This window comes from Callorhinchus milii, unplaced genomic scaffold (assembly GCF_018977255.1).
Source record: "Callorhinchus milii isolate IMCB2004 unplaced genomic scaffold, IMCB_Cmil_1.0 Scaffold3, whole genome shotgun sequence".
Lineage (NCBI taxonomy): Eukaryota > Metazoa > Chordata > Chondrichthyes > Chimaeriformes > Callorhinchidae > Callorhinchus > Callorhinchus milii.
The window spans coordinates 94,081,104-94,106,784 of NW_024704744.1; the positions used below are offsets into that span (position 1 = coordinate 94,081,104).

At 42.7% G+C, this 25,681-nt stretch overlaps 1 protein-coding gene across 1 annotated transcript in view; it reads right to left on the minus strand.

Annotated features, from left to right (window-relative positions):
* Positions 1 to 25,681, minus strand: part of LOC103180788 (stonin-1) — a 41,778-nt gene that overhangs the window by 5,893 nt on the left and 10,204 nt on the right. Inside the window, exons 3-8 of the mRNA XM_042333107.1 lie at positions 25,209 to 25,411; positions 9,884 to 9,985; positions 8,607 to 8,730; positions 2,865 to 2,920; positions 2,166 to 2,259; positions 1,355 to 1,995 (exon numbers count right to left, since the gene is read on the minus strand). Coding sequence (XP_042189041.1) covers positions 1,355 to 1,995; positions 2,166 to 2,259; positions 2,865 to 2,920; positions 8,607 to 8,730; positions 9,884 to 9,985; positions 25,209 to 25,411 — 1,220 coding nt within the window. The remainder of the gene's footprint in view (positions 1 to 1,354; positions 1,996 to 2,165; positions 2,260 to 2,864; positions 2,921 to 8,606; positions 8,731 to 9,883; positions 9,986 to 25,208; positions 25,412 to 25,681) is intronic.

The window sequence follows — 25,681 nt, forward strand, 5'->3', positions numbered from 1 at the left end:
AACAAAAGTTGCAAGTTCCTCTGACAGTTCAGGTGACAGAGTTGAGTCAAGCAAGAGGTAAGAATGGTATAAATGGATAGAAATGGGAGAACAAATTAGCCCTAATTTTCACTTCTGATATGCAATGATCACTGCATGAGTGGGCTTCAGGAGAGGAACAAAGTTGGACTTGTTTGTGAATCCCTCAATGGTCAAGCATGACCATAGGCCTCCAAATAAGAAATGGAGACACCAGTAAATCATGCTGCACGAGTAATACCTTCAGAATAGTAGGGAGAAAATCGGGGGGGGGGGGGGAGTGTTCAAAGAGTACAAAAGAAGTAATGTTACATTTATATAAAATCTTGGTTAGACCCCTTGTGTTGTACTGTGTGCAGATCTGGTCGACATACCACAGGAAAGATATAGTAGCAACGGAGAGAGTGCACCATAGATTTATTAGGATGTTACCACAAATGACTGGACAGACAGCAAAAAATACTGGGCAGTTTAAGGCTTTTTCGCTGGAGATGGGACGACTGAGAAGGTTCCTGACAAGAGATGCTTAGAATCAGGAAAGGATTTGATAAGGTGGACATAAATAGGCTGTTTACACTCATTGGTGAGTCCAAAACAAGGTGTAAAATAAATATTAGACTGGAAGATCTAAAAGAGAGTTCAAGAGAGAAACTTTACACAAGAGGGTGGTGACAATATGGAACTCCCTGCCAGAGGCTGCAGTTGAAGCAGAATAGATGAATATATTAAAGAGGAAACTTGATACATTTGTGAGAGAATGGAATAAAGGAATAATGGAGGAGAATATGGAGAAGGGATTAAGTAGGAGGGAGACTCACGTGGAATATAAGTACTTGCATGGACCCATTGGGATGAATGGCCTGTTTTGTTGCTATGCCAACTCACTATCATTGGAAATGGTTTCTATCTATTCACTATCAAAATTCCTCAATATTTTTAAACAGAACACCTTGGATCAACCATAACAACTTGTATTTATATAACTTCACCTTGGATTTCAGCCCTTTACGCAGATAGCGACTTGGAGCACTCAGAGCAGGGGTTCTGGAAGAGAAAAGGAAAAAGAAAAGGGAACGGAGAATGAGGGGGCAAATATTCCCAGGCTCCACAAGATTGGAAATGACAAGGAATCAGGGAAATGTTATCCGACTGATCACTCTGCTAAGGAATTGGTACCAGGAAAGCAAAACATTAGGATTAATATGACATCATAGAGACAATCTTTTCGCGTCCAAAGTTTACTCAACTCTACTTAGAAGTTGGGTGTTAAAATCGACAGAATAACTTTTACTTTTCATTTTGTACGTTTCGATGCTTAATTTTTCGACACCCTTACCTGGGGGGGAAGCTGTTGGATGACACGTTGCTCAGGAACATAGACGTTTACACCCTCTTTCTGTTCAGATGCTTGATTTTGTGCAAGTGGCTGTCCTGATGTAATTCTGTCCAAATCTGAAGTTACCGGCTGCTGAGTTTGCCCTATAGCCATTTGCTCATGCACAGCCTGCCCCGGGCCACTTGGTTGTGTAGGAACTCGCTGTTGTTGCTGAGTAACTGTTCCTTGGGTTCCAACTGGCTGGTTCTGAACAGTGGGTGGCCTCATCTGCACTTTCATCCCAGGGTGTTGTTGAAAGACTACCTGCTTTACAGCACCTGCCTGTTGAATGTACAGTTGTGTCGACATGCCAGGCTGCTGGAAAATGGACTGACCAACTACATCAAATGATTGGTTTGTCATTAGCTGCTGTTGTGAAGAAACCTGACCTGAACTAGATTGTTGGATCGTAGCTGCTTGGTCATGGGAAGGCTTCTGAACAGCAGCAGTTTGACCAGACACTGTGCTCTGCTGCAAAAGTGATGTCTGCCCTGCAACTGGGGTGACTTGATGAATGATATGATGAACAGGCTGCTGGAAATATTTTTGACCTCCAGCGCTTTGAGTTACCATCACTGGGACATTGACTTTGTACATAAGACCTGTAAGTACAAAGAGTGAAAGAAATCAAGGACATAGTTTTGCAACTAGGTGGTGAGCATAGAATGCTAAACCAGTCCGTGATGATATCTAGCAATAAGTACCAAAGGAAGCAGGGAAGGCAACAACAACAACCAAGAACAGGTTCATGAACGAGTCCCAAGACAGTTACCTGAAGCAGTTTGCAAAGTGACTCCAGCAGGGACCTGGATGGGAAGACTGATTCCAGAAGGCAAGGTCAGAGTGGTTGCAGTTCCTGAAGTGCTCTATAAAAACAATACACAGAAAAATTTTACTCGGCAATTACTGGCTTATGTTTATATATGGTATCTTTCATATTGGGAGAATGTCTCAAAGCACTTAAAAAACTGACTTGGAGCCCAAACCCGAAGGGAGGGAGCTGCTAAGGAGAAGGGAAAAGTGGCTGAAATCATAGTTGGGGGTAGGTCTTAAAGTAAGTGCTGAAGTGGAGAGGGAGGGAGAAAGGCAGACCCAGGGATGGAGTTTCAGAGTATTCAAAGACTTGCCCATCGATCATGTATCCAGTTGCGAATCACCCATTTTCAATCCAGCATTTATATATTAAAAAATTAACATTCAGCAAAACATAGAACACTCAGTGATACCAGGAAGGGGGAAAGATGATGTGCTTTAGATTTGTCTAATATGGAGGATTCTACTGAGGGCTTCCCTCAGATGCACCCTCCTAGTCATCGATATTAAAACAACATTGGGAAAGGCCATGGAGCAAGGCAGCAACTAGCTCCCTCATCCGCAAGAAATGATTGCTGGTGGAGAAACCTAAAAATAAGGGAAAAGTAGGATAAAAACAACAGGAAATGCTACTTTGTAATGTAAATACAATACTTACCATCTCCGCTGTTGTAAAATTCTGCATACTTCTACCAGCTGGTACTACAATGGAAGCTGCAACAAACATAAGACCTTACAGTTCAATTTCACAATGTGGACAAAGGCTTCTAAGAAGCAATAGAAAAAAAGAGTTAATGTTGCTGTTAGGTTTACTTCTCAATGATGTTGGGCAAGGGCAAAATTAGGCCAGCCTAACTTATTTCCAAATTGTAAATTTAGTTGAAAATAGCAACGTAGCATTGGAAAATATGTTTAGCGGGATGCCAGTTCACCACAACAATAAAGCAAATCTGAGATAAAACAGTATTCTGCTACCCTGCATTTAGTAGAAATCAGAAATATAAACAGAAACCCAAGCAGGTCAATTCACATCTGAAGAGAAATGCGGGTTAATATTTCTGTCATGAACTTTCATCAGATCTGAAGTGGAAACTCTCTCTCCATATCACCTGGAATTACAACACACAGCATAATCGGTAAGCTTTTCAAAATGGGGGATACTCAGGCAAATCTGCCTTCACCCAATTTTATTTGCACATGCACTTTGCAGCAGGAAGGTCACTAGAGAGTGATTTAGACTGAGATCAACCACAGCTGATTTCCTGTTTTCTAGCACAGTGCCATTGAGACAAATTGTAGAGCCTCAACAAACCCCCTGACTTTCAGCAGCTAACTCAACTCAGATCGAGGATTAAACCTGGGATCTTCTGGGTGTGCACAATTCTACGAAACTGGCATTTGCATCGTAGTTACAGGTGTTCAGTATAAAACAGACGCAAATATCCTTTGAGCTGAAACTTTATGTGATTCCTTTGGCCGCAAGTGCTAAAGATACCAAGTGGCATAGGACTGAGCCATACAGATCAGAAGATTGTGGATTCAATTCCTGGTCTGTGCTAAGATACCTGATCTCAGCTCTAACACCGTAATTTACTTCAGCTTGAGGAAGAGGGAAAGAAATAGCCAGCACTCTTGTTCTTTATTGTTTTCAACTGTCTGGAAAGAACACATGTGCAGATATGATCTGACTGGTCTGCAATCCTTCAACTAGTTGGATGTCTAATGCCTTGCAAACAAAGCATGCAAAGCAATGTACTGGAAGGTGGGCAGCTCACATCAAAACCCACCTTAGCAAGTGGGTCAGTACCTCTACGGGGAGTAAACCAACTCCCTCTCTCTCCCTATTATCTAAACAAAATGCAATTTTACTATGATCAGCTTCTGTGACAAAATTGTGTGCTTTCAGCAACTGGAACCAAACGGGCAACTTTCAAACAAGCCTCATTATAGGAACAACATAGCAGCAGCAATAATCACTGTTAATAATTATGCTGTGCATCACAGGTGTTCATAGGAACATAGGAACAGGAATAGGTCATTCAGCCCTTTGAGCCTGTCCCACCATTTAATTAGATCAACTAATCCTTTCAATTCCCATTTTCCGCTTTCTCCCCATATTCCTTAATTTCCAGATCTACCAAAAATCTAGCAACCTCACTCTTGAAGGTGTGGATGGATCCAGCATCCACGGCCTTTTGGGGGAGAGAATTCCAGATTTCTACCACTCTTTGATTGAAAAAAATACTTCCTGATTTCTCTCTTAAATGGCCTGGGTCTAATTTTAAGCAATTTTTACCTTGTTTTGGATTCCCCCTCCAGAGGAAGTAGCTTCTCAGTATCTACCCTATCGAATCCCTTTATCATCTTAAATACCTTAATCAAATCACCCCTCAATCTTCTAAACTCAAGGGAATACGATCAAAGTTTACGCATAACTTAACCCTTTTAGGCCTGGTAACATTCTGGTGAACCTGCGCTGCACCTTCTCCAGGACCAAAATATCTTTCCTGAGGTGTGGTTCCCAAAACTGAATACAGTACTCCAGATAGGGTCTGACTAACGCTCTATACAGCTGAAGCAATGTTTCCTCCCCTTTGTATTCCAGGCCCCTTGAGATAAAGGCAAACATTCTATTTGCCTTTTTGATCACTTTTTTGTACCTGAGAACTTAGTTTTTAGTGATTTGTGGATATGGACATTCAAATCTCTTTGCTCCTCCACAGTTCTTAATTTCTCCCCATTAAGAAAATATTCTGCTTTATCTTTTTTCAGTCCATAGTGGATGACCTCACACTTCCCTACATTGAACGCCATCTGCCACAGATTTGTCCGCTCACTTAATCTGTCTAAGTCCCTATGTAACTTCCTACTTCCATCTACACAACTTACTGAGACTCCAAACTTAGTGTCATCTGCAAACTTGGATATAAAACTTTCTATTCCTTCATCCAAGTCACTTATATATATATGGTGAATAGTTGAGATCCCAGTACAGACCCCTGGGGGACATCGATTGTCATGTCCTGCTAATCAGAGAATGTTCCCTTAATCCCTTCTCTCTGTTTCCTGCCTCCCAACCAATTACAAAGCCACATCACAAGGTTAGCTCCGACTCCATGTGCTTTCATTTTCACTAATAATCTTTTGTGTGGAACCTTAACAAATGTCTATGCGACATCCAAAGACATTCTCTTATCCACCATTTTAGTGACCTCCTCAAAAAATTAAACTAGATTATTCAGACACAACCTACTCTTCACAAACCGATGCTGACTCTCTTTGACTAGCTCATACCTGTCCTCTCTTGGTTGCCTCTACCTCAACAAAGATTTCCCACTCTTTTGCTGAATGAAAGAGTTCTCTCTTGCTCTCTGGTATCTCTCTTGCTAAAGAATTCTCACTCACCTAATTCCCTAACAGAATTCTTACTCCGTTCCACCTCACTCAGTTCCCTCCTCACGCTGCTGGGCTCTGTTCCTTTCTAAACTTCCGGTTATGGGGAGAGGGGAAGAAGAGAAAGTTGGGACACTCAAGCTATCTCTGATGAATTACTTTTTAATTTCAAGCAGCACATGCTGTTCCCCTTTTCTTAACAAGTGTACCACAGAGTGGTTCAGAATCATTTGTACTTTTCTCGGAAACAAAGCAAAGGTTTGTACAGAATGTATTGAGGTATGATGGAAGCACACCTTGACAGGTTTGTTCTTAGCAATCTCCAAAGTCAACGGTAGAAAATATTCAGGTTTTCTTTTACCCGCAGTTTCATTTCAATTGTAAGATTGTTCAAAAAAAAATCACATTTTAGGTCACCAGTGATCCAGTGGTCCTCAGACAAAATGAACATCAGCTGCAATGTTTGATATGGTCAACCTAGGTGCATACCCTGTTGGACCCTGTAAGGTTCTAGCTGTCTCCTCTGATTCCGTAGTCTCTTCCCTAGCTTGGTGTGATCATAAATCTAAGTACCTTGCACTGAGTCCGTGAATCCAGGTGATTTTGTACACTTGAAAGAACTGCAAAACTCTGCACCATCTGAAATTTTAAGACAATAGTCTTAAGAGCATGCATGATTTCAGGCTTCTAATGGATAGGACCTTACTCTCCTGTCTCCCTGCAGTAGAACCCAATTATAACACATTAATTGGGGGAGGGGGGAGATAAAATCCCAACCAGCACTATAACAGAACGTGTGATCTGCATTCACTGCATATACTGCAAAGTCAGTTTGCTTAAAAGGAAGGCTGGTCTTTTACATGCTAAAAAATAGCCAACTTCCAGGTAATCAAGTTACCAACGCTGCCATCAATTTGTGTATTCCGGGATGCTACCCTGCATGAAGGCCGCTATATAAATGCAAGTTGTTGTTGCGTTGCATTTGGAAGTCAGCCAGCCAGCTGGTTCTTTTGCATTTTTTGGTAAGTGAATGTCAGGGCCCATACCTCAATCGTATCATAATGAAGTGTGTTAGATCAGAATTCTATTGTATTCAGTTGCAGATAGTAACCCGGTTTAACTGAAAGGCATTCATTTCACAGGAAAGGGGGATTCACTTGCAAGGGATTCAACCAATATTAATATTACTGCTGCATCTATGCTTTGTAAAGGTTTAGTAAAGCAAGTTATTGCTAAGGATTTCCTTTCCACTATTAAACAAAATGTCCCATATCCTCCCATAAAATGATTCAATATAGGACCCACGTAAATATGAATATCTAGAAAAGCAACTTAAAATCAGAGAGAAAACAAGCTGATACGATTTCTAGGAGATAAATACTTAGCTTATCTTACTAATTTTCCAGGAGCATGGAAAGTGTTAAGAGATGATAACCTTTGTTTCTGAGTCAGATACAGCAAGTAAGGTAAAACCAACTGGATTCAGGATGTGCTATCTTCCGACCTAACAATTAAATTGTAGAAACGAGCACAGAAAAGCAATTGCCAACAGTGTTAACAACTTCAAACAAATATAGTTCTCTGAAAGAGAACAATTCTTAGTGCTTACTGCCACCTGCAGCTGGTGACTCATGCCTATTCTATCTCTCTTTCTCTGTCTATTCTTTCACACCGTCAAAAGTCAGGACCAGCACGTACATCATCCAATGCTAGATCACGTCTATAACAACAAAATGTCTCAAAGGTAATATTAATCAAGTGTTGCAGTCAAATATAGCAATTAATTTAAATTCAATGGAGCCCACAAACAGCCAAATAGCAGTGCGTTGTTGGAGGTATCAAATGTTTCAAATAAGCCTTTAAACAACCTCTCTGGAAACCCGTTCCAGGTGTTCATTGTACCCAGATAAAGAAATGCTTCCTGATGTTTTCCCTTAACCTGCATTCCACATTCCTGAACTTATTTGTCTTGCTGACATTGCACGATTAAAACTACTGCAAATATTTGAGTAACTTCATTAATGCAGTTCTATTTAATTTCAGCATCACATTGCATGAGGTAAACACATTAAAAAAATCATTCATTTGGGGAGACTGAAATTTCTCGTTGACCCACTGAAAATCTTTGGGTTAAGACCCATGCAACTTGGGAGATACGTCAAATAGACAAAAACATTTTTAAAAGTCTGTATCCTCTGCTTGAAATCTTTTTTTTCCATCTTCAATTGGTGCAACTAAGATTAATTCACCAGATAAACTTCTATATTTTACACTGAAATACACCCTAACACAATTTGCATTTGAGTCGTGCTCTTCGCATAGGGTAACATCTCAGAGCGCTCAAAAGACCTATAACCCAAAATTAAAAACCTTAAGGTTTTATTCTTCTTTCTGTGCAACCAGACACGAGAAATATATGCTAAGGAAACATTTTAGTATACTAGTTTGAAAGATACTTTGTACTGCATCACAAAATATTGTACCTTTGTTGGACACCAGTGGAGGGGAAATTAAATTCTTTGTCCTACTTTTCCACATCGAATGTTACAGTTGACAGAATAGCTCAATGTACCAGATATAGAGCAAAGCTCCCTCTACTCCCCACTAACAATCTGCCTTAATCCCAACCAAAGAGCTAGAACATGTCTTTAAACCTCATGTGCCACACTCATAGCCTCTTCCTGAGCAAGAATGCCAGTTTAGAACTGGATTAGGAGTTGTTTTTACTGCACTTTGATAACACAAGACCATTATTAGTTTCTGAAGAATTTTTCGAAGCGAAGATGCCAAAATACAAAGCATAATTAATAATGGGTCAGAACAAGTGCTAGATCAACATAATTAATTTACAATAAATTGAAGGAACCATTTAATTTAGATTAAGTATAAATCATTCTAATACAACGACATGTAAGGAAATACTTCATAAGATTAATTTCAAATGACCCAGTGAGTGCTGGACTAATAAAGCAGGCTAAATAAAAAAGGTTATAGTTATTGGTCAAACCTGTTAATGTGTGCACAGTCTGATGAGTGTTTTGCTTCTGAAGATCTAACATGATCTTTTGGTGATTATTCTCACTATCCAAGCCTTCCACAGCTTTGGAATGGAGTATTTTATTCTCCCAAAGCTTATTGAGAAAAAGAGAAGGTGTTAACACGCACACGCACACAAGTAAATGTTAGAAATCTGAAAAAAAAGAAAATGTTGCAAAGACAGTGGACCAAATGGCTCTTTAAAAAGACAGATGAGGTAAGATTTTGGGTAGATAAATGCCGATTCCCCTGCTGTGTATTGCCATTTGATTTCAAACCTTTATGGTAAAATAGATATTAGCAGTGAAAGCAAAACAAAAGGAACTAACTATCCAGCAATCTCACTAAAATTTGTATTGTATCCAAATGCCAAGCTCTTCTACAAGGGGAAGCCTGTTACAGTAGTGAACCCATTTCATATTATCTTGTATGCACATTTCATATTATCTTGTATGCACAAAGTGATTGCTTGCTTATATAGCACATAGCTCTCAGCACCTTTAGCAAATCATGAACCATGAAGAGTGAAGAGATTTAACATACAAAATGATAATAGGAGACAGTGTGGAGTCCTGTAGCTTTGTGTTTAGACCGTGCGCCTCACAAGCGAGATGACATGGGTTTGATCCCGGGCAGGGCAAAATGTTGGGCAAGTTTCCTTACTCCACACGCCTGTTTACCTAGCAGTAAGTAGGAGCCCAGTTGTTAGTCGATTGGTGATCGCTTTGCCAGGGGCAATGAACAGTCAACTAAAATGTGGATAGATGTTTTCAATGGGTCAAATGACCTCCTACTGTTTTGCAGATTTCTATGATTTAATTACAGAATGCCACTGTGGTAGATAAACTAAATAAACTTCTCTTGGTGTTTACATCTTTAAAAAAATGTTCAAGCAACATGAATTACACTGCGCTGCAACAGAAGAAAAAAATAATTTACAGCCCAGCTTGAATTCTTCAAACTTCATCAGGTACATGACCTGGTGTCAGAAGTTCTAAGACGTCTGAGAAAATCTCTGACCTGCTAACTCTTCAGGTTAGATTTTTGAGTGAAAATGGAAGATAAATTACCAATGCATCATATTTTCTGAGAGTAATAAACAGGAAAAGCAGAGATCAATTTAGCTTGGTCGAGGATATGAAATGTTTAAATTACCAAGACCGACGACGACATGTGTGTAGGATGATATATAAGATTTACCTTTTTAATAAAAGGAAAAATGCAAAATGTTACGCTGGAATCACTTACTTGTTTTAGGTCCTTAAGAATCTGATCATCGATTCCCTCTTCTACAAAAACATCCTGTAAATTGCTGATGACATCTTCAATAACAGATTGATAGAATCTGGGCTGGAATGAAAATCTGCAAGTTACTTTAAATATGCTTGCCTGTTTAATTTGTCTTTAAAATAAATGTGCTTTTCGCACCATTTTCATGGGATAATTTTCATGAGACTTATTGCAGGAGATGAGTTTCAATCTCCTCCCTCCACCTACAACTCCCTCCATCTCCCACCCTCCTCAGACTCCCACTCCATCTTTATTAAGCATCTTTTGACATTATCTTGTATGAAAAACATACATAAGTGCTGGTGTTGTGGTTTAAAAGCTAACTACCATTAGAGCCACTCTCATACTTTCTTCATCTTGCACAGTTCTCCAACAAGTTTCCCACCCTTACTTTCTTACTATCAATGACAATTTCTCCCGGTGTGTTTCTCCCAACAATCCCCCCAAAAATTGGTCATTCATTTCATGGCTGTTTGGGGGTTACTGGTGTATGGATTTGGCTGTTTACATTCACCTACAAAATATAGTCACTACACCAAAAAAAAGTGTTAGAATTATTATTATTATTTTACAACAGGCTAGTATATAATTTGGTAACTAAATAGATTTTAACCAATGACAATGTTATTGTTATTACCAATGTAAGATAAGCAACCTGTTTTAATTTTTGAACATTTTTAAAGTCATATTTTGTCAACTTCTTTTTTATTGCTACATTTGTTTAAATGGTGAGTGCTAGTCACAGGGTGAGAAAATGGGTTACAGGACTTATCATTTGAAATAACATCAAAAGAGGCGTTGAATGATCGATCAACTGTGAAAAGCAATTCAGCTTCTTCACACCACTGGGCTCACAGTATGCTGTCCGGGTCAAACTGCTCCACGCCAGATCCCCAATATCGCAAAATAAAATGAACAGAAAGAAAAGTAATGTATTTTTTAAATTATTTTTATATGGAGATGCCAAAAAAAAGAATTTTCCCCATCCTAACCAATCTAACCTCTAGTGGCTCAGTTATTCGCAAGATAAACAGTCATGTAGCAAATGTTTCCTTACAAAACCTTTCTTTTTTTCTCTCCTCCCATGTATATTTTTTGTATGCTAATTCTCTCATAGCCTGTTTATGCCGCAATAATAATGATAATCCTTGCATTTGATATAGCGACATATCACATCTCGAGACGTCTCAACGCGTTTCACAGAATATACTGTAAAGTGAATTGACTGTATATTTTGAAGTGTCAAGAATGGTCGTATGTAGAAAGCTGAAAAAAGTGCCTTGTGATTCCCATTAAATGAGCTTTAAATTACCAAGTATCATTGTAGCACTGGTTATCTACAGTATAGTACGAAAACGACTCGTTTGGTGTCAAAAACACAGAATGAAATACAGCAAAACTCTGATAACCTGTCACCCTAATGGAAATAGCTCAAATGACTACTTATCAAAGTTGACTAGTCATCCAAAGTGTGGTGTCTAGAGTACAAATAACTCAAATAGCTGGCATACTGAGTGAGTGACTGACTAGCTATAGGGGATTGACGACTTATCCCAGGGATAAATTATCATAAAATACAGTCAATCCACTTTTCAGTATATCTTGTGAATTACTTTGACACATCTCAACGACATGCTAACGTGCCTTATCAAAGGTAAGGATTACTATAGTTATAATTATCCAAGTTTCACTGAATACTGCAAAAATATACACTAATGGCTTCAGGGATTTAAACATAAAACTTGAGAAAAATAGCATATTTGAAATGATACCAGCAACTCAAATATTAAACAACCAGAGATTAAGATTTCCTTACATTTCCCCTGTTTCAGACCGAGCTGAGCCGAGGTAATGATAATAATAATAAAAATCCTTGCATTTGATATAGCGCTTGATGGCGTCGAGACATCTCAAAGGGCTTCACAGAACATACTGACTGTGTATTTTCAGTGAACGAGTAGTAAACTTACGGAACAGGCTCCCGAGGGACACGGTGGAAGCAGAAAATGTTGTTTGCTTCAAGAACGAACGAGATAAGATTTCTGCTAGAAAATAATCTCTCGGAATACGGTATATAGTTTGGGGACACGACATGTCAAGCGACTGCCTGGATGGCGGAAGGGGAACTTGGACGGACCTCGGTCTTGTTTCACCTGAGCAAGCAAATTCTTGCGTTCTTACGGCTTGCGGATAAGCGGCAATGCCCTGTAGGTTTATGGTTTATAAATTAAGACTGAGAATCGAGAGACAGAAATGTATTTGCCGCGTAAAGAATAGGACTCTGAACTCAGCGCTCAACAACTAATCAGTCGAGAGTGATGCACCTCAAACGTTCTCACAAGTTGGCGGACAGACTGACTTCAAGGCTTCCCATCTGCGACACGTGTCGCTCCAAACACCACCACATACACATGTATTATTATTATATATTATTATACATGATTATAGGTTATATATTGTTATTATGTATTATTATATATTATTATATATTATTATATTGTTATATTATGGTATATATTGTTATATTATTATATAGTTATGTTATATATATTGTTATATTATATATATTGTTTGTATTATATTGTTATATTTTTGTATATTATATGATTATTATATATGATGTGTTATTGTATATTATATTATTATAATATATATTGTTATATTATATATTATTATATATTATATTGTTATATTATATATATATATTGTTATATTATTATATCTTGTTGTTATATATTATATTGTTATATTATTGTATATTATTATATATGATGTGTTATTGTATATTATATTATTATTATATATATATATACTGAAATCCTCAGTGAGTGGGGGACGGACGCCCCTTTGTGAAGTGAAGTGAAGTGAAGCGGTTCCCGGGGCCGTGAGCGAGTTTCGCTGCTTCAAGTGCGGGTGAACTTTCAACGGCCCGAGGGCCAGCGACAGAGCCCCAGCGCGGGCTCCGGCTCCAGCTCCCGTGCGGTGCGGTGCGGTGCGGGGGCCGTGCGGGTCAGGGCCTCCCTCCCTCCCTCCCTCCCCACATGGCTCGGGGTCGGCTCTCACTCCCCTCTCTCTCTCTCTCTCAGGCTCCGGCACCTCTTATCTTACCACCAGTTTGGAGTTAGCCATGTCCTGGACACCAGCCGCGCGGCCCTCCTTCACACCTCTCCCCACCCCCGACCCAACCCCCGCTCCCGCTCCCCCTCCCGCTCCTCCTCTCCCTCACCCCCCACCACCCGCCACGGGCGGTTGCTCGGCGCGCGACGTCAGGAGAACCTTCTGGCGAGCGGCGCGGCGCGACGCGACGCGGCGCCTTGTGTGGTCCGAGCTGTGACGTCACCGGTGCCACGTGCCCAGGGCGACCTGACCGGCCCTGCGGCGCGCAGTGTGACGTCCCGTGACACGCCGGGTGACGTCCGCACGAGGTGGTACCTGTGCCGAGTGGATGGCGCTCAGGGGTGACACCCACGTGACATGTGCTGTGTGATGTCACCTCCCCACGTGACATGTGCTGTGTGATGTCACCCCGTGTGACATGTGCTGTGTGATGTCACCCCCCCCCCCCCCGTGTGACGTGCTATGTGATGTCACAACCCCTCATGTGACATGTGCTGTGTGATGTCACCCCCGTGTGATATGTGCTGTGTGATGTCACAACCCCCGTGTGACATGTGCTGTGTGATGTCACCCACGTGTGACATGTGCTGTGTGATGTCACCCCCCGTGTAACATGTGCTGTGTGATGTCACCCCCGTGTGACATGTGCTGTGTGATGTCACAACCCCCGTGTGACATCTGCTATGTGATGTCACCCCCCGTGTGACATGTGCCGTGTGATGTCACCCCCGTGTGACATGTGCTGTGTGATGTCACCCCCGTGTGACGTGCTGTGTGCTGTCACCCCCCGTGTGACATGTGCTGTGTGATGTCACCCCTGTGTGACATGTGCTGTGTGATGTCACCCCCGTGTGACATGCTGTGTGATGTCACCCCCCCGTGTGACATGTGCTGTGTGATGTCACCCCTGTGTGACATGTACTGTGTGATGTCCCCCCCGTGTGACATGTGCCGTGTGATGTCACCCCTGTGTGACATGTGCTGTGTGATGTCACTCCCCGTGTGACATGTGCCGTGTGATGTCTCCCCCGTGACGTGTGATGTCACCCACCTGACATGTGCCGTGTGATATCACCGCTGAGCGTGTGATGTGACCATCAACTGCTGTGCCCCATCGGCTGCCGCCTTTCGCCCACAACATACGCAGTCAATAGCCCTTACCATCGGTGGTCGGGCCTTCAGCCTCTCAGCCCCGAGGCTCTGGAACTCCATTCCCCAGTGCCTTCGCCGCTTCCTCCCTCTCCTCCTTCAAGGCCGGTCTCAAAACCTTTCTCTTTGACCTTCAGCCTTCAACTCCCCTCTCGACTCTCTTCCTCTTCCTCGCTCCCTCCCTTCCCTCCCCTCACCCTGACCATTTCCCCCCTCCTCGCTCCCTCCCTTTCCTCCCCTCACCCTGACCATTTCCCCCCTCCTCGCTCCCTCCCTTCCCTCCCCTCACCCTGACCATTTCCCCCCTCCTCTCTCCCTCCCCTCCCCTCACCCTGACCATTTCCCCCCTCCTCGCTCCCTCCCTTCCCTCCCCTCACCCTGACCATTTCCCCCCTCCTCTCTCCCTCCCCTCCCCTCACCCTGACCATTTCCCCCCTCCTCGCTCCCTCCCTTCCCTCCCCTCACCCTGACCATTTCCCCCCTCCTCTCTCCCTCCCCTCCCCTCACCCTGACCATTTCCCCCCTCCTCGCTCCCTCCCTTCCCTCCCCTCACCCTGACCATTTCCCCACTGCTCGGGTCCTGACCCAACTGTGCAGCGCCTTGGGACGTCCTCCTGACGTGAAAGGCGCTTTATAAATGGAATCTTGTTGTTGTTGTTGTTACAGTGTATTCTGTGAGAAGCGCTTTGATGCGAGGCGAAGGCGTGATAAGACGCGACATTAAATGCGAGGATTTTTATTTTTATTAAGGCACCAGAGCGTACAATTAAAGCATTCGGAGCAATAATAATAACAATAATAATCCTTGCATTCGACACAACGCCTCTATCACGTCTTCGAGACGTCTCAAAGCCCTTCGCAGAATACTACTGTACAGCGAATCAATCGACTGTATATTTTGTGGGCTATGTGTTAGTTCGACGGGTTGCGGACTCAAGTGTAGTGTTGGGACTTGTGCACGTGGCCGAGGCTGATGCTCAGTTGTTACACGTGACTTGCAAAGTGCTTCAAGACATTGGGACGATAGTCCAAATATGATTAACTGCTCTACGCTGTTAAGTTGCTCAGCGTGTACCAGATCCTCTTCTGGACACTAGATGGTGCACGTTACCTTAACTGGGGAACAATCCATCTCGGGTGGAAAGACGGAAGTACACCAGTTGCTCGGTGGATTTGTAAATTGTCGCTTTCTGTTCGAATCAAGCTTAGACTGCCGAACATCTATTCTCCCTCGAATTAATCATCGGATTTGCAGGTTCGACGTAAGATGATTAAATTTGGAGATAACAGGTTAGGTGAACCAGGGGAATCAGAGGAGGAAGCAAAGGTTGTGTAAAGAGAGGTTGGTAGGACATGTACATGGTCTGATGAATGGCAAATCAAGTTCGACCCAGAAAAATGACTAAATATAGGAAGTAAGAATCGGAAACGTGTAATCGTTGGCTGGGACAGAACTTGCCAAGGAGGAAGCTTAAAGGGATCCAGGGAAGTCAGTTGATTTATCGCTCATTATGTCAAAACGATGTGAGGCAGCAATAAACAAGGCAAACAGGATGCTTGACTAAATGAATTGAGTTCAGAGTAGACTCCCACAAAGCATATTCAAGTTATGTAGTGAGCAGCCCAGACCTAGAGTACTTTGTTACACAAGGGGTTGGACCTCCCATAGTGTACGTAAGAAAATTTCATGATGTACCCATAGTGGAACTATATCAACACTTATTCTTGTGGTTAATGAATTCTAATACAAGAGGAGGGAGGATACTTCTTGATAGACCTCCGTCTCCAGCAATGAAGTGCTTTCCCAATGTTAAACTGAAATATCAGCCTAGACTATAACCTCAAAGTACCAATATGGGGACTTTTGACCTAGAAGCCAAGAATGCTACTAACTGTGCCAAGTTGACATCTGCTGGACTGACGAGCCGTTGTTCTAGCAGTTGAGCGACTGGGAGCAGGGATTTATATTTTATACAGTTCAGCCCAACCTTCTTGTAATATTGAAAAGAAATGTTCTCTTTTATAGGACCTAGCACAGTGCTGCTAAAACCATTTGAGGCTGGTGGCCTCAACAATCATCTCACTATGAATCAGTGTCAGGTCACTTAGCTCCCACACCAATTTCTATGCTTTTGCATCATGATTCAAGCCACAGTTGGACATTTGGGAAACTATATTGGGACATGAGGTGAAATCGGTAGGAAAGTTTACACATCTCTTGTTTCACCCACAAAATACACAGTCAATCCACTTGACAATATAAACTATGAAGCGCTTTGAGATGTCTCACCGACGTGATAAGGCGCTATATCAAATGCAAAGATTATTATTATTATACCTCTGAACAAATTAAAGTGATTAACAGACATAACAAAGCATACTGAACCAGGAAAGGATAGAATTAAGGAAAATATGTTGACTAAAAGCAGACAAAACAGTAATAATCCTTATATTTGACATAAACCTTATCATGTCGCCAAGATGTTTCAAAGTACTTCACAGGCTTTTTACTGTGACAAAGTGACAGTGTGTTTGTAGACAAACACAGCAGCCAATTTGCTCACAGCAATGCCCTACAAACAGCTATGAAGTGAATGACGAATTGTATTTTGGGGATTGTTGGTGAGGACATGGGGAGAAACTCTATTCTCTTTTTGAATGGTGCCACGGGATCTTTATTGTCCACCCAAACAAGCAGTTGGGAGCTTGGTTTTAATGTCTTATTCGAGGGATGGCACCTCCAACGACAACAAATTACATTTGTATAGCGCCTTCCACATCAGGAGGACGTCCCAAGGCGCTGGACAGTCAATGATCCGCACCTGAGCTGGTGGTGGGATCAGGAGTGGTGGAGGGCGGGGAGGGTAAGGGTATAGGGGTAGGAGGGTGAACAAAGGCACAGTCGAAGAGGAGGGTCTTGAGACTGGTCTTGAAGCAGGCAAGGTAGGGGGCGAGGTGGGAGAACTTGGGGATGGACTTCCAGAGCATGCAGGCAGAGAGACATACACAGACACAGAGAGAGAGATACGGAGACGCACACACACAGGCAGTGAGACATACGCAGAGAGAGATATACAAGGACAGAGCGAGAGATAGATACAGAGACACATACAAATACAGAGACACAGAGAGAGGGATACAGAGAGACACACAGACAGAGGAAGACAGATGCAGAGACACACAGAGGGAAAGAGAGATACAAAGACATACACAGACACAGAGAGAGATACAGAGACACACACAGGTTCATAGAGAGACACAGAGACAGATACATCGATACTGGCTGTATTATTGTTTTACATTTTTTAATGAATTTTAGGTATTTAATGTTTGAATTGTACCTAAAATAGTGTGAAATTAATTAATACAGTTACACAATTTAAAACATAGGATTTCTGTATGATTCTTATACGATTTCTATACGATTCAGGTTATGTTTCTGGAAGGGAAACTCAAAAATATTGCTTATGTGACCTGCGGACTTTTCTCAAATCCAGCAACTGAAATCTCAGTAGCCAAAAGGTTGAGCACCCTGGCCTCCCAACTATGACCTGAACCCCAATATAGGGCTTGAAACCAGAACCCGCAAGATTGCTAACAACTGAGCCATAAACAACAACAACTTAATAATAATAATAATAATCCTTGCATTTGATATAGCGCTTTTCACGTCGGGAGGACGTCCCAAAGCGCTTCACAGAACACACTGTAAAGTGAATTGACTGTATATTTGTGGGCGAACGCGGCAGCCAATTGCGCACAGCAATGTCCCACAAACAGTCGTAGATTGAAAATGACCAATTTATTATTGTTTTTGGTTTTGGAGGATTATTATTAGGCTCTGTGTGGAGTAAGGAAACTTGCCCAAGGTTTCGCCCTCTGCCTGGAATTGAACTCAGGTCTCTCGCTTGCAAGCGAGTGCTCTAACCGCTGAGCTACAGAACTACAGCGCCCTTCACATGGGGTAGCAACCAAGATCACTTTGCAATGGTGGAGTCTGACCCCAAGCCAGGGGAGAGGGTGGTGGGGAGTGGGGGGGGGCAGAGAGGCTGAAGACCTGCCCGCCGATGATAGAGCGGGCAAGGAGAGGGACATGAAGCAGACCGGAGCCCTCTGAGCGGAGGGAATGGACAGGTTGGTAGGGGGTTAGGAGGTCACAGAGGTAGGGGGGAGCGTGGCCCTCCAGCATTGCACTGTCAGCCGAGACTGTGAGATCAAAATCCTAACGTGGGTCTGGGCATATTTTTACGATATGATTTTAAGAGGCTTTGGAAGGTTAGGAGAGATGCAATTAAGCAGAGTTTTTGGAAGCGATTTCCAGAGGGCAAAGACAGAGAGACTCAGTCATCATTGTTGGGAGAGAAGGATTGAGGATTTTTTTTAATATAATCATAATATTTAACATTGCATGGAAAAATGGCAGGTTTTCTGCCCGCATAACATTTATGAATCTTTTGTACAAATATGGTTGCCTTAATCTAACAATATTGCTGACATAATTATTAATTTTAACATAAAACTATTTATGAACAGAAATCACTTTTTATTCTTTTTCCTACATTTTTTTATATTAACAGCAGTAGGCAATTAATTGTTAGCATTGAACACATAAGCGTCTCGGAAAACACCAGTTAAAATCATATTATCCACAAATACAATCTGAATACTGTGAGTGACTGAGTTAACCGTCACCTACAATTATTAGTAACCTACCTAGAGAAAGGAGTTAATATATTAATTATTACTATTCTAAAATAGTTTCATTCAGAGGCAATTTAAACTACTGGACATATTCAAACCACTGGAAGAAGATGATAATAATAATTCTTGCATTTGATATAGACCTTTTCACATCTTCGAGTCGTCTCAAAGAGCTTCAAAGAACATACTGTCAAGTGAATTCACTGTATATTTTGTGGGCGAAATGCGGCAGCCAATTTGCGCACATCAGCGTCCCCACAAACAGTCGTGCATGAGTGACCAAATTATTATTATTATTTTGGTAGGGATTTTTACCCCGGAAGAGCGATCTGCCAATCGACTAACAACCGGGTTCTTACTTACTGCTGTTTCAAGTAGAGCAGTAGACCTTTATCTTGTCAAGATCAATGCAAATATCTTGTCAAGATCAATGCAAATATCTTGTCAAGATCAATGCAAATATCTTGTCAAGATCAATGCATGAGTTATCTGATGGTGATGAGATATTAGAGAGTGGTGCATCTTCAGATAGAAAAAAAAGACTCAAATGCTGTCAAACAACAACAACAAGATTTCATTTATTGAGCGCCTTTCACGTCGAGAGGACATCCCAAGGCGCTGGACAGTTGGGTCAGGACCCGAGCAGTGGGGAAATGGTCAGGGTGAGGGGAGGGAAGGGAGGGAGGGGGCGAGGAGGGGGTAGAGAGTCGAGAGGGGAGCTGAAGGCTCGGTCAAAGAGAAAGGTCTTGAGACCGGCCTTGAAGGAGGAAAGGGAGGAAGCAAAGCGAAGGCACTGGGGGATGGAGTTCCAGAGCCTCGGGGCTGAGAGGCTGAAGGCCCGGCCACCGATGGTAGGGCGGTTGGGGCGGGGGATGTGGAGCAGACCGGAGCCGGAGGAACGGAGGGTACGGGCAGGTAGGTAGGGGGATAGTAGGTCGGAGAGGTAGGAGGGAGCGAGGCCGTGAATGGCCTTGTAGGTGAGGATGAGGATCTTGAATTCGAAGGAGGAGGCTGGAAGAGAGATAAATTAGTAAAAAAAATTTGAACGAAAATGAAGCCTAAATAACATCCCTATAGGCTATCCACTCGGCTCACATCTTAAATGTCATCACAATAATAATGTTACACAGTAAAGGGAGCTATTTGCTCAAAGTACCAGAATGTTGAGATGGTTAAGACCTAATTACCCACCCTTTCAAATATTATTGATGTACAGAAGCGTGTTAAGAAAACTTCCATCATGTTAATGAACCCACCTGTCACCGACTAAATAATTGAATCAATGCATCGATATTGCACCTCAATCATTATCCTTCGTTAGGGTATATTTAGGACTACATTTTTGTGGTTTAAATTGATTATTTTCATTTGGGGGCTGAAACGAGAGTCACACATGGGAGAAAAGTGTTTTGTTTTTGGCTGCTTCCGCCGCTAACTGTTTGATCTCCCTGTTGACACCCCTCATTAGGACCATTGCCCAGAAATTGTAGGATCTCAGTGGCCTCACTATGTTGCCTTTGCAGTGATGAACAGGAAACATTTGTAAGGCATTTTAATGTTAGGTAATGCTGTGCTATCCTGGAGTGAAATGGCTGCTCTTTATAGACGCTGGAAAGGATCCTGAACATGGAATCAAACCACGGGATCTCCTTTTGATTTGGTGCATGATTGTGGGCCTTGGCAGCTCTGTACAACAGTGCAGTGACACAGATTGTAGGCTGCAGAATTGATTGAACCCCTCCTCCCACTACTGAGCTCAGCTTACAGTGAGCAGGAAGCATCAAGCGGAGGTCAGACAGTGCAAAAAGGGTTAAAATCATTAGGAGAGTCTCCGTGGGCTTTTCTTGCATCCCTCTCGATAGCAAGAACAGCACGGGCTGTGGTTCAGTCAGTGCAGGATATATTTCCTGTCCTCCCAATAAAGGAAATGTGGTAATAACATGGAGGGGTATGTCTTTATAGGAACTTGACATCTCCTTAAAAAAGCAATTCACTTCTGAAACCCTTGAGTCAATCGGCCATTGCCTTAAAAGTGTAGTCAATGTCAGTATTCAACGCAAGAGGGAAAAACAATGGGCTTTTCACTGAGTCGCACAATCTCCGGGCTTGTCAGGATCTTCTCCTTCAATCCTGATCCACTTCTTTTCAATCTCAACCTACAGAGGGGAAACAGCACGGAGTACATTAAAAACAAAGTGAAACACAGACAGAGAGAGATGCAGAGAGACATACGCAGACCCATATACATAGAGACACAGAGAGAGAGATACAGAGACACAGAGAGAGAGAGAGAGAGAGAGATACAGAGACACATATAGATAGAGAGAGACAAATACAGAGACACATATAGATAGAGGGAGACAGATACAGAGACATGGAGAGAGAGATACACACACAGACAAAGACACAGAGAGAGAGATACAGAGACACATATAGATAGAGGGAGACAGATACAGAGACACGGAGAGAGAGAGATACACACACAGACCCAGAGAGAGATACAGAGACACACACAGAGACAGAGGGAGACAGATGCAGAGACACACATAGAGAGAAACAGACAGATATCTCATTTATTGTTTTAAAATTTGTATGAATGTTCACATTACCGAGTTGAAGTTTGCATTGGCACTAAAATACAGTGAAATTAAATAATACAGTTTCGCAATGTAAAACATAGGATTTCGACATGAGTTCTGTATGATTTGTGTTATGTTTCTGGAGGGTAATCCGGTACCCGTCTCAGCAGCCAAAAGTTTGCAACACCCTGGGCTGTAGACCGTGACCTTAACCCCAATAGAGGGCTTGAAACCAGAACCGCTAACCCAGAGGCAAGATTGCTAACAAGTGAGTCATGTTGTTAGCAATCTTGTTTTAGTAAAGAGCAGCATCACATGAGTAAAGGACGTTCAGTTGTTAGCCAGTGGTTTCCCTTAAGGAAGCAAAAAAAACTTTTCCTACTTATCGGCAATGCGGTGCTGACACTGAATTCAAAACAAATAGAATATTTTCCATTCGTCAGCATTTATGGTCAGACCCCTGAACTTGAGGAACAGGCAACGTACTCCAAAACATTCAAGTAGGAAACACACAGAGGTTTCTGACATCCAGAGCCACACGCTAACTTTTTACAGACACCAAGAATAAACATTTCCACAAAAAAACATTTGCCGTTCTTTCCATGGCAAGTTTCTACATTCCAGATCTGACCAGATGTTTGAGTCAGTTCAAATAAACTGCGGAAAAACTTTTTTTTTTGTTATTCACGTCAGCCCCAAAGCCCTGCATTTCCTTTCTCTAAGATCCAACACCGTCTCACAGCGCTCCCGAGCGACCGTCCCACGTGAAGGACGCGATGTAAATGCAAGTTGTTGTTGTTGTCTTTCGGGTGCAACGTTAAGTTGAAGTATCGAGCCTCTTCTGTTGGACAATAGCATTGTTCTGAAGAAAGGCAGTGAATTTCCCACAGCTCTCTGGCCAATTGTTCACCAACATCATGAAAACCATACAGATTGATTGGACGTCCATTAAATAATAAATAATGCTTGCCTTTAAAATATCATTTCAGCGTGTCGTTGAGACATCTCAAAGCACTTCACAGGATTTACTGTAAGTGTGGTCACTGTGAAATTTGTAGGTGATCACCCTATCACCCTACCTTTCCGACCTCCTCTCTCCTCTCTCCTCACAACAGTGCCCGTTGCCTATGCTCCACCGGATCTGGCCTCCTCCTTGTCCACCGAATCCTCCGCTCCACCCTCGGCGGCCGTGCCTTCAGCCACTACACCCCGAGGCTCTGGAACTCCCTTCCTCACTCCCTTTGCCTCGTCCCCTCTCTTCCTATTTTCAGGTCTCGGCTAAAGACCTTTCTTTTCGACCGCGCTTTTGGTCACCTTCCTCCCCCACCCCGGCTCGGCCCCGGGATCCGTTACTGTGAAGCGCTCTGAGACGCCGTCCGGCGTGGAGGGCGCTATATAAATCCAAGTTGTTGTTGTTGACCATGACAGCCAATTTGCATACAATACTATCCCATTTTATCCGGGGGAATTTGTTGGCGAGGACAAAATTCACTTCTCGTTCATGAATAGCGGAGTCCTTCAGCATAGTTGGTTAGAGCACTCGAGAGGGTTTGATTCCCAGGCAGGGCGAAACATTAAGGGAGTTTCCTTACTCCACATCACTCTTTACCTAGCAATAAGTAGGAACCCGGTTGTTAGTCAATTGGCGGATCGCTTTTCCTGGGGTAATAATCCCTTCAAGAAAATATATAATAATAATTTGGTCACTTCAATCCACGACTGTTTGTGGGGACACTGCTGTGCGCAATTGGCTGCCGGGTTTCACCCACAAAATATACAGTCAATTTACTTTACAGTATATTCTGTGAAGCGCTTTGAGACGTCTCAAAGACGTGATAAGGCTCTAAATCAAATGCAAGGATTATTATTATTATTAATAATAGTGTCATGGGATCTTTAAAGCCCATCTGAACAAATCCATAGGGCCTTTGTTTAACGTCTCATTTCACTGCTATGTTGTGATGACATTGCTGATACTGATGAGCTGCCACAATTATCTACATAATGAATCACCACATTACAGAAAGTAACTCACTATGAGAAGTTTCAATATGACCACAGGCTATATCAAAAGCATGTCTTATTATGTATTAATCAACAATAACTTGCATTGATATAGGGCCCCTCACGTAAGGCAGTGTTCCAGAGCATTTGACAGTGGTGGAACACAAAGCCGAGCCGGGGAGAGGGGCAAGGTTAGCATAGGCACGGTCCAATAGAAAAGGTCTTCAGGTGCGATCTGAAGATGGGGAAGAGAGAGGCAAGGCGAAGGGATAGAGGAAGAGTGTTCCGGAGTTTCGAGCTGAAAGTGCGGCCACCGATGGTGGATCGGAGGGCACCAGGGACATGTGGTATGAAGCATGGCACTCTCCAGCCAGGCCAACCCTCTCTGATAAAGTCTTCCTCACAAGATTGTCTCATTGGTTAACCATTAACATCAGGTCTGTTTCCTCACATCCAATTCAACCCCAGGAAACCTTAAAAGGGGCAATGCCCCGCAGGGATGTGAACTTCTAGATTCTAAATCTGTGCTCAACCGACTGAGCTCATTACCTGGCACTTGTCCAGACAGAGGCTCCCTATCCCTTTGGCTCAAAATATCTGCCACATGTCTACACCCTCCAAGTTTAATTGGGAAACCAACAACAACAACAACAACAACAACAACAACAACAACAACAACAAGATTCCATTTATAAAGCGCCTTTCACGTCAGGAGGACGTCCCAAGGCGCTGCACAGTTGGGTCATGACCCGAGCAGGGGGGAAATGGTCAGGGTGAGGGAAGGGAGGGAGCGAGGAGGGGGGAAATGGTCAGGGTGAGGGGAGGGAAGGGAGGGAGCGAGTACCTTGTATTCATCCGCACCTACTATGATCCATGATCACTCCCCAAACTAATGTATCTTTCATTTGATACATAGCACCTATCATGTCTACGCCTCTCAAACCACTTCATGAGGAATTGCTGTCAAGTGTAGTGACTGCATTTTTGCAGACAAATTCCTGCAAACAGCCACAAAGTGAATGGCCGCTTGATTTGAAGGATAGTTGACCAAAACAAACAAGAGAGACAAACTGCCTTCTCTTTTTGAAGATCCACACAAACTAGCAGATGGATCATTGGTTCAACTTCTCGTCTGAAGGACAACATCTCCAACAATGTAGCGCTTCCCCAGGACTGCATTGGAGCATTCAACTTGGACTGAGTTCAAAGTTATGATATGGGGCTTGATTTTACACCCTTTTGACCCTGAGGAAAGAGTGTTGAACACATTGCATCAACTTGGTCTCTATTCCCTTGAGTTGAGAAGGTTGAGGGGTGATCCGATTGAGGTTTTTAAAATAATAAAGGGATTCGATAGGGTGGATACAGAGAAACTATTTCCCCCGATGGGGGAATCCAGAACAAGGTGGGCATCATCTTAAAATTAGAGCCTGGCCATTTAGGAGTGAAATTAGGAGGCAGTTTTTCACCCAAAGGGTAGCGGAAATCTGGAACTCTCTCCCCCAAAAGGCTATGGATGCTGGATCCATTCACATTTTCAAGCCGTAGATGGATAGATATTTGTTGGGTCAGTGTATTAAGGGATATGGGGCAAGGGTAGATAATTGGAGGTGAGGTACAGATCAGCCATAATTTTATAAAATGGCAGAACAGGCTCGAGAGGCTGAAGGCCTGAACCTGCTTCTACGAACCAAGGAGACGGGAACACTTCCAAATAGCCGTAGCCACCATACCTGACAGTGATAATGAGCTTTGAGGTGAAGGCGCTTCTCAGGCTGGATGTCACTTTCAGTCCCCATAGAGCGCACTTTTGTCCGGGAAGCTGATGTGTCCGGCACCTCAAACTCCACGTTGACAAAGGGCTGCCACTCGGAGGGTATCTCCTGATCCGAACCCAGCTCAAGTTTGCAAGAAAAGCAGTGTGGGTGATCGGAGGCTGCAGATCAGAAAACAAATAACAAAATCATTCAAAAATCTCCAGTCATTCGTTTGGCAATTGATTTCCAAGATCGTTTCATCCCAGATAATAAAAGGCGTGATTGGATAAGTGAAATAGACCAAAAATACACACACAATTGGGTTACAATTGCAGCGTTTGCACATATGCTAACCCCAATTGCTGGTTTGTGATTGAAATTATGGTCGTGGAACTATCTGCAATTTTGCTTTTTTTAAAAAAAAATCATTTCTAAAAACTGGCAAAATA